Here is a 13,063-nt window from a genome sequence, read left to right on the forward strand (position 1 = left end):
GTGTGGCACTAGTGTGTGAGCACCTCCATGTGGAGAAATGTATATGTATATGTATATATGTGTATATGTGTATATATATATATATATATATATATATATATATATATATATATATATATATTCATTCACATCTTAAATACAGTACATCAGAATAAAACAATTAAAATACATGAAAAAAGTTCACTAAAAATGTTCAGTAGGATAAAAGACTCATAATTCATCCAATATAAAAACACAAATCTCGATCATACCATAGGGCCAAGTTAGAATTAAATTAACTAGTCCAGGGTTCAGAGAAGTTTACCCATTTTTGACCTCTTCCAACAGGCAAACAGTAAAATCTTGAAATAGCAATCACTAGCCAACTTGTGGTATCTGATCTAAAAATACGTATGGCTTCCGAGGGACAAATAAAAGAGAAAATGCGACAAACGGGAGCTATCCAGATTTTCCTGAGGTCCGCATAGAAGGGGCAGCAAAAAAGTGCTCAAGGGAAAAATGTGGCATAAGGGGTGCAATGGATTAACTGACATTTCCTCAGGTACTTCTTGCATTTAGAGGAAGAGCTCCATATCTAAATTTAACGTACAGAGCTCGCACCTGGGGTGGTTCAATGTCATCCAGAAACATTTCAAAGCCAAAAACTCCTTTAAAATTTAAAAACCTCGCAGTTAAAGCACCATTTGCAGTTCGTTCTACGCTTTCCGAAACCATTAGTTTCCAAAAATCTTATTTTAACGAGGGAGTCCATATATTTGGTGATGGACCCAGGTACCTCTCAGAGCTGCCCCAACCCAGTTTTTAAAAACCAGGCCTTGATCTTGCTGAACCACTTATTGCGGCCTGTTTGCTTGTGCTGGGCAATCTGCTCTCTCATGGCCTCCTTCAACGGGACCTGTGTGTTGCTCCTCCATACCCTTATCCAGAACAAGAGTGACCTGAGAATAGTGAAGTGGTCTATAGGTTTTAAACCAAGATAGTCTTAGCGGCAGGAGGGTAGTATTCACTGGCAGGTTCATAATGGCTCTGATGAATTTGTTTTCTGCAAGGGTTAAGTCTGTTAGATTTTCCAGCCCCCATAACTCAGCCCCATATATGGCCGCTCCTAGACCTTTTGCCTTGTGTAGTTCTAAAATAGGGGAAATTGGCCGGTAGGGGGGATGCCCTAGCCCTGCATACTATGGCGCAATCAACCTGCTGATGGGGTCCATGTACTATTTTCTAGTTGCGGAGTACATACCAGCCTGTCGCTGATACGGATGCCCAAATGATCAAAGGACTTAATCTGCTCCAAAATGTGCTTGCCCAGCAAGGGTTTGCTCTTGTTAGATTTGTAGGGATTAAAGATCATGGATATTTGGTTTTGGAGCAGTTTATTTCTAAGCCCTTTTCTTTGCAGACTTTAGCAATTTTGGTCAGAAGATTTTGGATTCCTCGGTGTTCTGGCAATAAGCAGTGTGTCGTCTGCGTAAAGCAGACAAGGCACTACATTGCCGGCCAGTTTCGGGGGATCGCACCAGTTAGAGTTCTCCTATTAGACTATTGATGTAGAGGGTAAATGATGTAGGGGCAAGGACGCAACCTTGGCAAACGCCTTTCTGGACTGCTATGTCGTTATGATGTAGCCCAATCAGGACTCTAAGTAGATAAGGTCGTGGTCCTAATTCAATCAGTGCTAGCCAAAGTTGAAACCGATCAATAGTCAAAGGCAGTCTTCAAGACCACAAATGCTACATACAAATGGCCTCCTCTGATAACTTCTTTCCATATGTAAGAGGAATCTAAACTTGGTCAGTAGTACTTGTGGAGGCCCTAAATCCTATCTGTAAATTGGACAAGACATTGTTTTACTCTATCCAATTTTGAATTCTGGTCAAAATGATTTTACAAAAGATTTTTGGGGAGACATCCATTAGGCTGATGGGCCTATAATTTCGGCGCACCGCCAAGTTTCCGGGATTGCTCCCCCAGACAAGATGGCGTTATAAACTTTTTGGAGCAGAGGACATAGTGTTTGTGTACAGAGTCCAAAGGGTGACTGGTCACAGTAGTATATAAATAGTCCATTGTATGCAGAGAAGGGTCCGGATCCGGGCTAGGGTGAGGTTTAAGGCATCAGTTGAAGAGCAGATCCTTTCGTTTTCTTTTGAAGCTAACAAATGAATGGTTTGTTTTGGTGTTAACTGGGAGGGAATTCCAGATTTTAGGAGCTTTGCCCGAAAAGGAATGTAAGGGGACCTTTGGTTTGTTTCTTTGGAGGGATGAGAAGCAGTGTTGATGCTCCTTGGAGTTCTTGTCTGGCCAGCCGTACGTTTCCCAGTGTGCTGGACTTTGTGGGTGAAGTAGGCCGTTTTGAAGCTGCGTCGAGCTTTGATTAGGGACTATTTAAGTTTTTCAGTGAGGGGGGGGAATATGTGGTGTCTGTTCCAGTGACAGTCCTTGCTGCTGCATTTAGTGTAGCTCTTAAAGTGATGAGGTGGCATTTCCGTAGTCCAGTCTAAATAGTACCATCGCTTGGGTGGCTGTGTTTGGATCGTATGGAGGGATGAAGGATTTGTTTAGGAGTTTGATTGTAGATTGTGCTTTTAGCTGAGTTTTGCAGCGTGAATCTTTCTGGATTCACTATGCTGTGCATTATTCCGCGATCTTGTGGTTGGGTCCGGATTCGTAGTCTTTCCTTTGTTTTTTTTTTTTTTTTTTTGTAGCCCAGGTGGGTGTCGACGTCCACCATTTGGTGCACCTCCCGTGACGTTGTCGTGCTTCCTGCGGAAGTCCCACCTTTGGGGCGCCATCTTCAGATTCTTTTTTCCGCCGTTGGGTCTGGATCGTCATCGGGAAGCTCCAGAAGTTCACTCGGAGGAAGAAGGAAGAAAAGCGAGTTTCATCGATAGAATCAAGAGAAGACATCAGGAAAGAACAGATTTCGACAGGAACGCGAAGAAAGACCAGCGAGCCTTTTTCTTCGACGACCTTGGAGAATGCACGCTCAGACCCTGAGCGAAATGGACAAGATGCCATTCAAGTTCTGCCCAAACTGCCACCACAAGTTCGCGCAGAAAGACCTGCATCCGGTCTGCAACCTCTGCCTACCGGTGGATCATCAGAGTATCGACTGCAACGCCTGCTCAGTCTTCGCGCCGAAGACACTCAGGGTGAGAGAGAGGCAGAGGAGAGCCAACGCCAACATGGAGGGCCAAGGAAAACCCCCGACACTCTACGCGCTGGGCCTCGACACGGACGACGAGGACAACGTCGCCGAGACAGCCGAAAACTTCACGGTCGTAGAGACCGACAAGAAAAAAGAAGACGAGGTAAGAGAATCGTCGAGCGCAAATCAAAAAAACACCTCAAACACGAGGGTGACTCGAGAAAAACTGAGTCCAGGTCCACGAAGGGAGCCCCGGCGCCGAAAACTTCGACGTCCAAAGGGGGAACTTCGGACAAAAGGCCCAGCGGATCCTTACAAAAGGACTCCCTGGCGCAGAAAGACGCCGAAAGGCAAGGGTCGTCGAAATCATCCCATGAAACGGGCCGATCGACGCAGAAAGAACGTTCGACGTCGACGCAAGTTTCATCAAAGACCCGCGGTCGACGCCGAAAGCATCTCCGAAATGGAGAAAAAGAAGAGGCGGCTCGAGGCCGAAATGGAGAACATCCTTCAAAGGAAGAAGGAGTTCGACGCCAGGATGAAGGAATTCAAGATTCCAACGGTTTCATCGGCGGACGTCGTCGAAGTCGAGGATGAGTTCGACGCCGAAGGGCTGACAAGGGACCTCGAAGAGGAAGAGGAGCCCTATTATGAGGAAGAAGCCGAGGAAGAAGACCAACAATCGTTCTTCGAATCGGCGACATCTACCGGCAACGACGTCGAATGGCAAGATCTCGACACCGAAAACCCGGAGGAGGCCGTGGACACGTACCCCTCGAGGCCTTCGCCACCCGACGACATCGGGGTGTACAATATGGTGGTGAAGAGCGCAGCAATGGCCTTCGGCGTCAAGCTCGACGAGGAGAGGCCGAAAGCAGATTTTCTCGTCGAAACACTGCTCCCCATCCAGACTAGGAGCCAGTTCCTCCCCATGCTACAAAGCGTGATGAACCAGGGGAGAGAAGCCTTCAAGGAGCCTGCCACCTGTCGGTCGATCACGCCCAGGACAGAGAAAAAGTATAAACACTCCTCCCTGGACCCACCTTACATCAAGGGTAGCGTCACCGCAGACTCCATCATTGCCTCCACGGCCAGGAGAAGGGCCAACGTGCCAGCAACCTCGGGCCCACCTCCAGATAAAGAGAGCAGGAGAATCGACCTCACAGGCAGAAAGGTCGAGAGGAACGCCGCAATGCACTGGCGCATGGCGAATTCAAATGCACTCCTAAATAGACACCAGTACCAACACTGGGATGAAATGGGGGAGCTAGTAAAGCACCTCCCCGAAGAATACCGCCAGAGAGCCTCTCACCTGGTAGATGAAGGCAAAAACATCGCCAACTCCTGTATAAAGACGGCGTTGGATGGGGCAGAGACTTCAGCAAGACTCATGGCCATAGGGGTCACAGAAAGGAGGCATGCATGGCTAAGAATCTCGGGATTCAAACCGGAAGTGCAGAACAACATCCTTGGCACCCCCTTCAACGGAGAGACACTGTTCGGAGCAACGGTGGACGAGAAGCTCACCCAGCTCAAGAAGGAGAACGAGACAGCGAGGTCCATGGGGGCCCTGCAGCTGAGGGGAATGAGACGAGGAAATCCCTCGGAGACCCTACGGTAGGGGTGGAAGCCAACAGGGGACGTCGCACCAGGCGTTCCAACAAGGTCAGCAGGGCGAAGGTCACGGACAAAGTCAGCAGAAGCAAAGCTGGCAATATCAACCTCGGGGCCAGTCCTTTCGAGGGAGAGGGAACGGACGTGGCCAAAGGAGGAGAGGGGGGCGATCAGCCCTCCTCGAAGTGACTCAGCACGCAAGAAGACGCCCACCCTCGTCAGGCCCCCAAGGGTGAGGCGCAAAAAGGTGTCATCAGATCCCCCCCCCACTACCAAATACACGGATTTGACAGAATTAGATAGCGTCGGCTTGCAGTTCATAGCGTCGGCTTGCAGTTCATAGCGTCGGCTTGCAGTTCATAGCGTCGGCTTGCAGTTCATAGCGTCGGCTTGCAGTTCATAGCGTCGGCTTGCAGTTCATAGCGTCGGCTTGCAGTTCATAGCGTCGGCTTGCAGTTCATAGCGTCGGCTTGCAGTTCATAGCGTCGGCTTGCAGTTCATAGCGTCGGCTTGCAGTTCATAGCGTCGGCTTGCAGTTCATAGCGTCGGCTTGCAGTTCATAGCGTCGGCTTGCAGTTCATAGCGTCGGCTTGCAGTTCATAGCGTCGGCTTGCAGTTCATAGCGTCGGCTTGCAGTTCATAGCGTCGGCTTGCAGTTCATAGCGTCGGCTTGCAGTTCATAGCGTCGGCTTGCAGTTCATAGCGTCGGCTTGCAGTTCATAGCGTCGGCTTGCAGTTCATAGCGTCGGCTTGCAGTTCATAGCGTCGGCTTGCAGTTCATAGCGTCGGCTTGCAGTTCATAGCGTCGGCTTGCAGTTCATAGCGTCGGCTTGCAGTTCATAGCGTCGGCTTGCAGTTCATAGCGTCGGCTTGCAGTTCATAGCGTCGGCTTGCAGTTCATAGCGTCGGCTTGCAGTTCATAGCGTCGGCTTGCAGTTCATAGCGTCGGCTTGCAGTTCATAGCGTCGGCTTGCAGTTCATAGCGTCGGCTTGCAGTTCATAGCGTCGGCTTGCAGTTCATAGCGTCGGCTTGCAGTTCATAGCGTCGGCTTGCAGTTCATAGCGTCGGCTTGCAGTTCATAGCGTCGGCTTGCAGTTCATAGCGTCGGCTTGCAGTTCATAGCGTCGGCTTGCAGTTCATAGCGTCGGCTTGCAGTTCATAGCGTCGGCTTGCAGTTCATAGCGTCGGCTTGCAGTTCATAGCGTCGGCTTGCAGTTCATAGCGTCGGCTTGCAGTTCATAGCGTCGGCTTGCAGTTCATAGCGTCGGCTTGCAGTTCATAGCGTCGGCTTGCAGTTCATAGCGTCGGCTTGCAGTTCATAGCGTCGGCTTGCAGTTCATAGCGTCGGCTTGCAGTTCATAGCGTCGGCTTGCAGTTCATAGCGTCGGCTTGCAGTTCATAGCGTCGGCTTGCAGTTCATAGCGTCGGCTTGCAGTTCATAGCGTCGGCTTGCAGTTCATAGCGTCGGCTTGCAGTTCATAGCGTCGGCTTGCAGTTCATAGCGTCGGCTTGCAGTTCAGCCACTCCTGGACCGGGGTGGTTTGTCCATTGTTGGATAGGAGTAGCATTTAAGTCTTATCCTGGTTGAGTTTCAGGTGGTTGAGTGAGAGCCAGTTTTGGACTTTGAGGAAGCTGGGTTACTGTTGCAGTATCCTCCCCACCTTTTTGCCAGACCACTGATGCACGTTAACTTAATGTGCCCTGGGTCCCTGCCAATCAGGTTCCCAGGACCGGTGTTCTTTCCCAAAACTGCCTTGTATCCCCAATTGGCACCTCTGGCCACAAGTCAGTCCCTTGTAAAAGGCTCCATTTGCACTGTAGCCAGAGAAGGCCTCTAAGGGCTGTAGCACTTATTGTGCCACTCTTGGAGGCCGTGTACCTTTAGACAGACACTCTGCCAGTGCAGGTTGCGTGTTTTGGTGCAGAACAAAGTTGAGTCGACATGGCACACATCTGTGTGCAATGCCTATAACCCACTGCCCTGGCATAGGTCAGCCACTTCTCTAGCTGGGTGAACTATACCAGTGGTGAGGGTACAGGTGCATAAACCCTGTACCCAAAAAAGTCTAGACCAATTAGACGCAAGTGCAGCAATGCCAGAGTATATGGTGCTGGGAGTTTGTCATTAGGAACTCTACAGCACCATAATGGCTTTGCTGAAAAGTGGGAAGTTTGTTATCAAACTTCTCAGCACATCAAACCCACACTAATGCCAGTGTGGGATTTAATGAAAAATGCACTCGGAGGCCATCTTAGAGATGCCCCCCGAAAAACTACCAGCCTCTGGTGGGTTCCCTGACTGGTACTCACCAGCCTGCCACCAAGAGACAGGTTTCTGGACCCCTGGCGTGGGAGCCTTTGCTCCATGAGCCCAGAAAATAAGCCTTTCCTGGGTGGAGGTAGTCGCACACTTCCCCCAGGAACAGCCATCAGTGGCAGGGGAGCTTCAAAGGCCTTGCTGCCTTTGTAATACAACCCCCCCCCCCCCCCCACCTCTCCTGCTATCAGGAGCAGCCCCCCTTCTTGTCTTCCCTCCTTTTCAGCAGGAAGACAGGCGGGAAAAAATTAAAGTAGCCCAGAAGGTGTGCCCACCTCTGCCAACCCCCACCCCTCAGGTGGGTGAGGTGAAGCCCGCTCTTCAGTGCCTGCCATCTTGTAGATGGCAGGCACTCTCTAATAAGGATTAGGAATCTTGCCCACTCTCCCACATGGAGTGAGCACATCAAGGGTGTAGTCACCCTAAGGTCAGTAGCCCATTGACTACTGACCTCGAGACCCCTAAATACAGTATTTCAATGGCAGCCCTGAACCAAAAACAGATTTCCGCAACCTGTAAAGAATGAAAGATGACACCCAGCAGAGGAGACTGCAGAGAACTGACTTTGCCCCAGCCCTACTGGCCAGTCTGCAGTTTCCAGAGATCCTTGCGCCAAGTCACCTTGTCCAGTGACCTCCAGGACCCCTGCAGCAAAGACCAGATCTCCGATCAACAGCAGCTGTGTCCAAAAGAAACTCCCAAGACCGACTGAGCCTGCTGAGGACAAAAACCCGATGCCTTGAACCACCACTGCACCAGACTCCTGCGACCCTTATCCGGGTGGCCCACCAGTCCCAGTATTCAGAGGTGCGGGTAAATTGAACATTCAAGTGGTGGTTCCTTCAACATCTTCCTCTGATATTTGAGGACTGACCACACATTAGCAGCCAGACTGCTTCTGCCCATGTCCCCAGTCTATAAAGGCATGCCACGCACTTATTCTGGGCTCCATCATTGGTGAAGGCTGCACCTTCTAGACTCCAGAAGAAGTGTAAACTTCCTGACCTAGACCCTTTCTTAAGAACCGATCTTGATTTGGTTATTTCAGTAGAAAGTAGTTCTCATTCTGTGCCCCTTTGTTATTCAAGTGACCATTATCCTTGGTTTAAACATTGCTGCCTTCTGCCTGGCCAATTTCCCAAATTACTTTGTCCACTGCATTTATTTACAGTACTGAAGTCAAGACTGTAACACTCCCAAGAAAATCCTCAAGCTTTCGATCAGCTGCATTAATACCTCTGAAAAATGTATAGAAATGCAGATGCAGATCTGTGGACTTGATAAGGAAAGTGTTTAAGAATCTAGCAACGTTCCCTACCCCGTAACACGATATTGGCAGTAGCTGGAGACGACCGCTTTTCCATCTTCTGCTGACTGGAGCGAAGAACGTATTGGGGTTACTAAACACTTTTTTCCCCCTCCGATTATATTTTTTGCACTGCACCTATAAGGTTTTAACATCCTCAGTTTGCTTTTCACAGTGAAAATGGTTTCTTCACCCCTCTTTAATTGTTCAAGCTGTGGGAGAACAAAAGACTTCCAATGACCTGCATATTACATGGTTTGTTTCTTGAACTCCTATTCTGTGGATGACTGTCCTTTCTGCTTGAAGATGTCTAGAGGGCCAAAAGATGATGCAGGTACTGCTTCAGGGTGAAGGGTAGAAGATCAGAGGGGCAGGAGCACAATTAAGAGGCCAGTGTAGAGCCTCTTTTACTGCAACAGAATAATCTGAAAGACTATTCCTGTGATCACGATGCCAACTAACGCGGAGTCTACAGACTCCACCTTCCGACGCCCAGGGGTACTGCTGAAAAATTTATCCGGCTTCAGTCTGATGCCTGGAGGTACTTCTAAGGTATCTATAACTAATAGGTCTCTTACAGATATATCGTTACCGAAGGTAAGTAACTTTCTCATTAAGGACTCCAAGGGGGAAATCTAGGAAAAGTAGGTACCTGCCATTCCGAACACTGATGTTGGTCCCACTAGATAAGTCTGACCTCTTATCCTACTGCTAGACTTCAGACTATACAGACCAGCACATTATCTCCTTCAAGGGCATCATGGAAGACCCATTAATGCCTAGACATGGATCTTCAAGACCCTCTTCCTCAAAGACACACTATATTGCCGCTGAAGCATTTGATGTTGACCCACAAATATGAATCTAAGAGCTTCTAGTATAATTCACTCTTGGGACTCTTGACAGTAACCTGATTACAGCAATCCTTCCTCCAGAAGCTCTTTTCAGAAGGCGTTGAAGGCTGTCTTAACCATCAAAGCTAAGTCATCATACTACCAAACCTTCGCATGTACCAAAAAAGCTTAATGTTTCTTCCCCTATGAGTTTAACCAGCACCCAAACAATTGAAGAAATTGATAACACAAAACCACCACCAGTTTCTAAAAAATAGACTATTTTAATAAAAATTGACCATGGAATGAAAGATTCACCAGTGCACTCCAGAGATTGATTTTACAAGCAGTAATAAATCAAAGCACTTGTACCCAACTGCAAACTAGCCTTGGCAAAGTAAACAAATTGGATGCTTAAACCCCTCTTCAAAAAGAACTTAGGTAAGCGGCCATGTGGTTGGTTAGAATTATTTGGAGTGACCAACTCAGACAGGGAGCTAGTCAGGGGGACCAGCAAGGTTTTCAGGAACAGTTACCTTCCCAAAATAGGCAGTTCCAGGTACTTCATCTGCGCTCCAATGGATTCCTGTGGACTGGTCCTGATCCAAGGTATGAAGTATGCTAAAGATGCTCCAAGGATGCTGTGAATGAGACTGCCGACGGGGTCTTCCTGTAGGGATTTATTGGCCCACGAAGAAGGGGGTCCTGGGTGCAGGGTTGATGTCTGAGTGCTCTCCATTCTGGCCAAAGTTCAGTCTCCACTGGACTACCAGTCGCACATTGTTCTCTACCCCAGTCCCTAACACCCGGTGTTTCATATCCGCCTTTAAAGGCGGCTCCACCTTTTGACGCCTTCCTTTTGGGTCTAACACCTAATAAGCTTCCTCCAGGAGGAAGGTGACCCCAAACCCCCCCTCCGTGGCTTACTGTCCTTTATTCTCCTTCCTGTGTCACTGGCATATTTCCAGAAGGGCAGAAATATGTTTTGTGTAGCGGACCCGTGTGGGCCCGGGACGGCTCAGGAGTTTTAAAGGCAGCAATGTGGCAGCTTTGCTAAAACTGCACACTGCAAGTTGAAATAATTTTGAACTACAGGTTGGGCTTAGTGTTACAAGTTGTTACCTTGCAGTGCCCATTTTGGTCGTACTGTTTCGGAGTTAGCACAGCTGAGTTGTCATAGTGCAACCCTGTACTTGCCAATTGGGTGACCGTCTTTCCACAGTAAGAATGGTAGTGTCGCGTGTTTTACTGTCAGAACATGCAAAGTACATGTCCTGTCATATGTTGCACCCAGCCTTTAAGCCTAGGAAGGCCTGCCAGAGGGGTGACTTGCACACGTTCCAGAGAACGTGGTGGCTTTGCAGTTGCGTTAAACTGCAGAGTCAGGCTAGCAAGGCATGACTGCTCTACCAATCTTCAATGGTGGACTTGTGTTACTTGGGAGACCTCCAGTGTGGCACAATCAGTACTTCAAGCCAAGGAGAACCATTCTAACTTGCGCTAGGAAGTAGGATACCATTTACTATGGACTAAATGGTAAGTTAGCCATTCAATTGGGTACAACCAATTCGACCTACACTTCAGAGTCGTGGCACTGGCGCGAAGGTCTGATTAGCAGGCCTCTGTCAAAAAATCAGCATCAGTCAAATCATGGGTGACTTTACAAAGAGGCATTTTTCCTTACACTTACGGAGTCACCTCAAACATTACTCTATGAACACTGCAACACCATGATTCAGGGCTAGATAAATGCCTTTACTCTCTTTAAGGACTGGTTTTGAGATGCAGATGAAGGGCCTATCTCCAGTAACTTTTAAAGTGATCATGACCTGAGAAAAAGATAGATTGTCTATCTCCTGAACAGGATCTGTTCTTAGGATCCGAAACCATACTCGGTAATAGTTTTGTCTGAGGAAACTGCATGTTTTAGCTCCAGAAATAACTATGCCCCCAGACACAAGCCAGAAAAAATGCATTAAAACTTTCCTGTGTTTATAATGGGCAAGTGCAAGTGCACGTGCCTTGCTTTGACAGAACCTTGTGTGTCTATGAAATATATGCAGTCGACCTCCAAGGATTCAAAAAGGACTTTCTTCGTAAGTGTCTTCTGTTTCAAACCAGTTGATTACGTCTCTGGACTCAGCAGGTATCGCCTCAATAGAATACTGGCTGGCTGTTGCACTCCATAGTTCTGTCTGCATCCATGTTACCTCATTAAACAAGATGCACAACAGTATTTTTGTTTATGGTCTCAGGATCTGTTCTGTCTGCATACTATTAGGTGTATCTGTAAAATATTTCTTCCAGACCAACATTTAACATAGGTCTGTCAGTGGGAAATAGATTGGAAACTTTACCAAATCGGCTTGGAATGGATTATGTAGATGGAAAATCTGCTTTCAGATAGTGTGCACCATAGAAATTGTTACTACAAATGGGTACTTTTTTTTTTTGAGACCTGAAACATCTAGGTTCACCGGTGACACCATCTCCCGGGTGAATGGGGTTAAGTGTATATTGAAGAATGGTTTGTAGTTTGTACTTGGATAAAGCACAAAGAGGCAGAAAAAAATTGCAATCAACATAGTGCATTACAGGATTTTTTTTTTAACATTACAGGAAGTACTACTGGCTCCCGACTCTATTAAATGCCCAAAATAAAAAAAATTAGAATGTTTTGATTCCAAACACCAAATAGCAGAATGCCTTGCATATGAATTTGAGAGCGATGAGATCACAATTGTTACACACAACTCATTCATTAATAGTTCGGGAGTCCCAAGGTACTGTAGTGTCCTACCCAGTATCTCGAACATTTAGGAATGCGGTCTTGATGGTGCAATTGCGTACTTGTCAGTATGCAATAACTGGACTGCAGGATTTTGAGTATGGCTTGAAGTGGGGTTGGGGGAGAGGGATGCAGTAATTTTGATGTGCAATGGGTGGGGCGGCAGAGTTGGTAAAAGATCAAATGCAGACCAGTGGAAAGTTGGGGGAAGTCTTTAAAAGGAAAGGTGCAGGTCACCAATAATGCCTAGATATGGGCCATATTATGGGTTGGATATCAAGGCACTATGGCAGTAAAATATTGAATGCAAAACTGTGGAAAGATGAACGCACTGCAGTGGTGGTCTGCACCACAGAAACAAACAGCAGCTGGAATTTCTACAGTTTTTTTCTTTTTTGTTTTTTAGGGCCTTCGCCAAGAGACAGCAGCAGCTGACCGCTATGAAGGTTATCCAGAGGAACTGTGCTGCATACCTAAAGCTTCGCAACTGGCAATGGTGGCGGCTATTCACCAAGGTGTGCATAACTGGAACTAAACACCCGCATCTTCTTCTGGGGGCAGACTGCTTTGGTTTAAGTGTATAGCACTGATGGGTGCCACCTGGTTCATGGTAGAACCTCTCCCAGACTGAAGGTTTACAGAACCCTTTTCCTAAACTGCAAGTTCACTTACGATGGCTGACTTTATGGTTGGGTTGCAGTCAGGCCAAATCCCAGGCATTGCATCTTCCTGCGTAAGTTTGTAACCATCTTCCCAGTTCTTCTAGACATTGCTGATCGCTGATGCCCGAACAACCTGCTCACTCCAGCCCCATGATCACCTGCCAATGTCCATCATTCTACCCAATGGCCACCAGTATATTTAGCTCCTGGTGTATGTAACCCTGCCACCCAGTGAATGCAGAATTGAGCATTCGTCCTTCTACCTCAACATTGCCATGTGCTGCACCCCTCACTCCCTTCCCAAGCCCCCTTATTACCTTTTACCCGGAGCCTTTTAATGGGACTCTGAGAAAGCACTGCACACCAGCATCACAACAGAACTCTTAAACTCTAC

At 47.7% G+C, this 13,063-nt stretch overlaps 2 protein-coding genes across 2 annotated transcripts in view; both read left to right on the forward strand.

Moving 5' to 3' along the window:
• Positions 1-13,063, forward strand: part of MYH9 (myosin heavy chain 9) — a 318,178-nt gene that overhangs the window by 165,532 nt on the left and 139,583 nt on the right. Inside the window, exon 20 of the mRNA XM_085601113.1 lies at positions 12,414-12,522. Within this exon, the coding sequence (XP_085457239.1) occupies positions 12,414-12,522 (109 nt within the window). The remainder of the gene's footprint in view (positions 1-12,413; positions 12,523-13,063) is intronic.
• On the forward strand, positions 3,608-7,658 carry LOC146833357 (uncharacterized). The gene is made up of 2 exons (XM_085600065.1): positions 3,608-5,066; positions 5,306-7,658. The coding sequence occupies exon 1, from the start codon at positions 3,612-3,614 to the stop codon at positions 4,767-4,769; it is 1,158 nt and encodes a 385-aa protein (XP_085456191.1). The 5' UTR covers positions 3,608-3,611; the 3' UTR covers positions 4,770-5,066; positions 5,306-7,658.

This window comes from Triturus cristatus, chromosome 4_2, assembly GCF_964204655.1.
Source record: "Triturus cristatus chromosome 4_2, aTriCri1.1, whole genome shotgun sequence".
Lineage (NCBI taxonomy): Eukaryota > Metazoa > Chordata > Amphibia > Caudata > Salamandridae > Triturus > Triturus cristatus.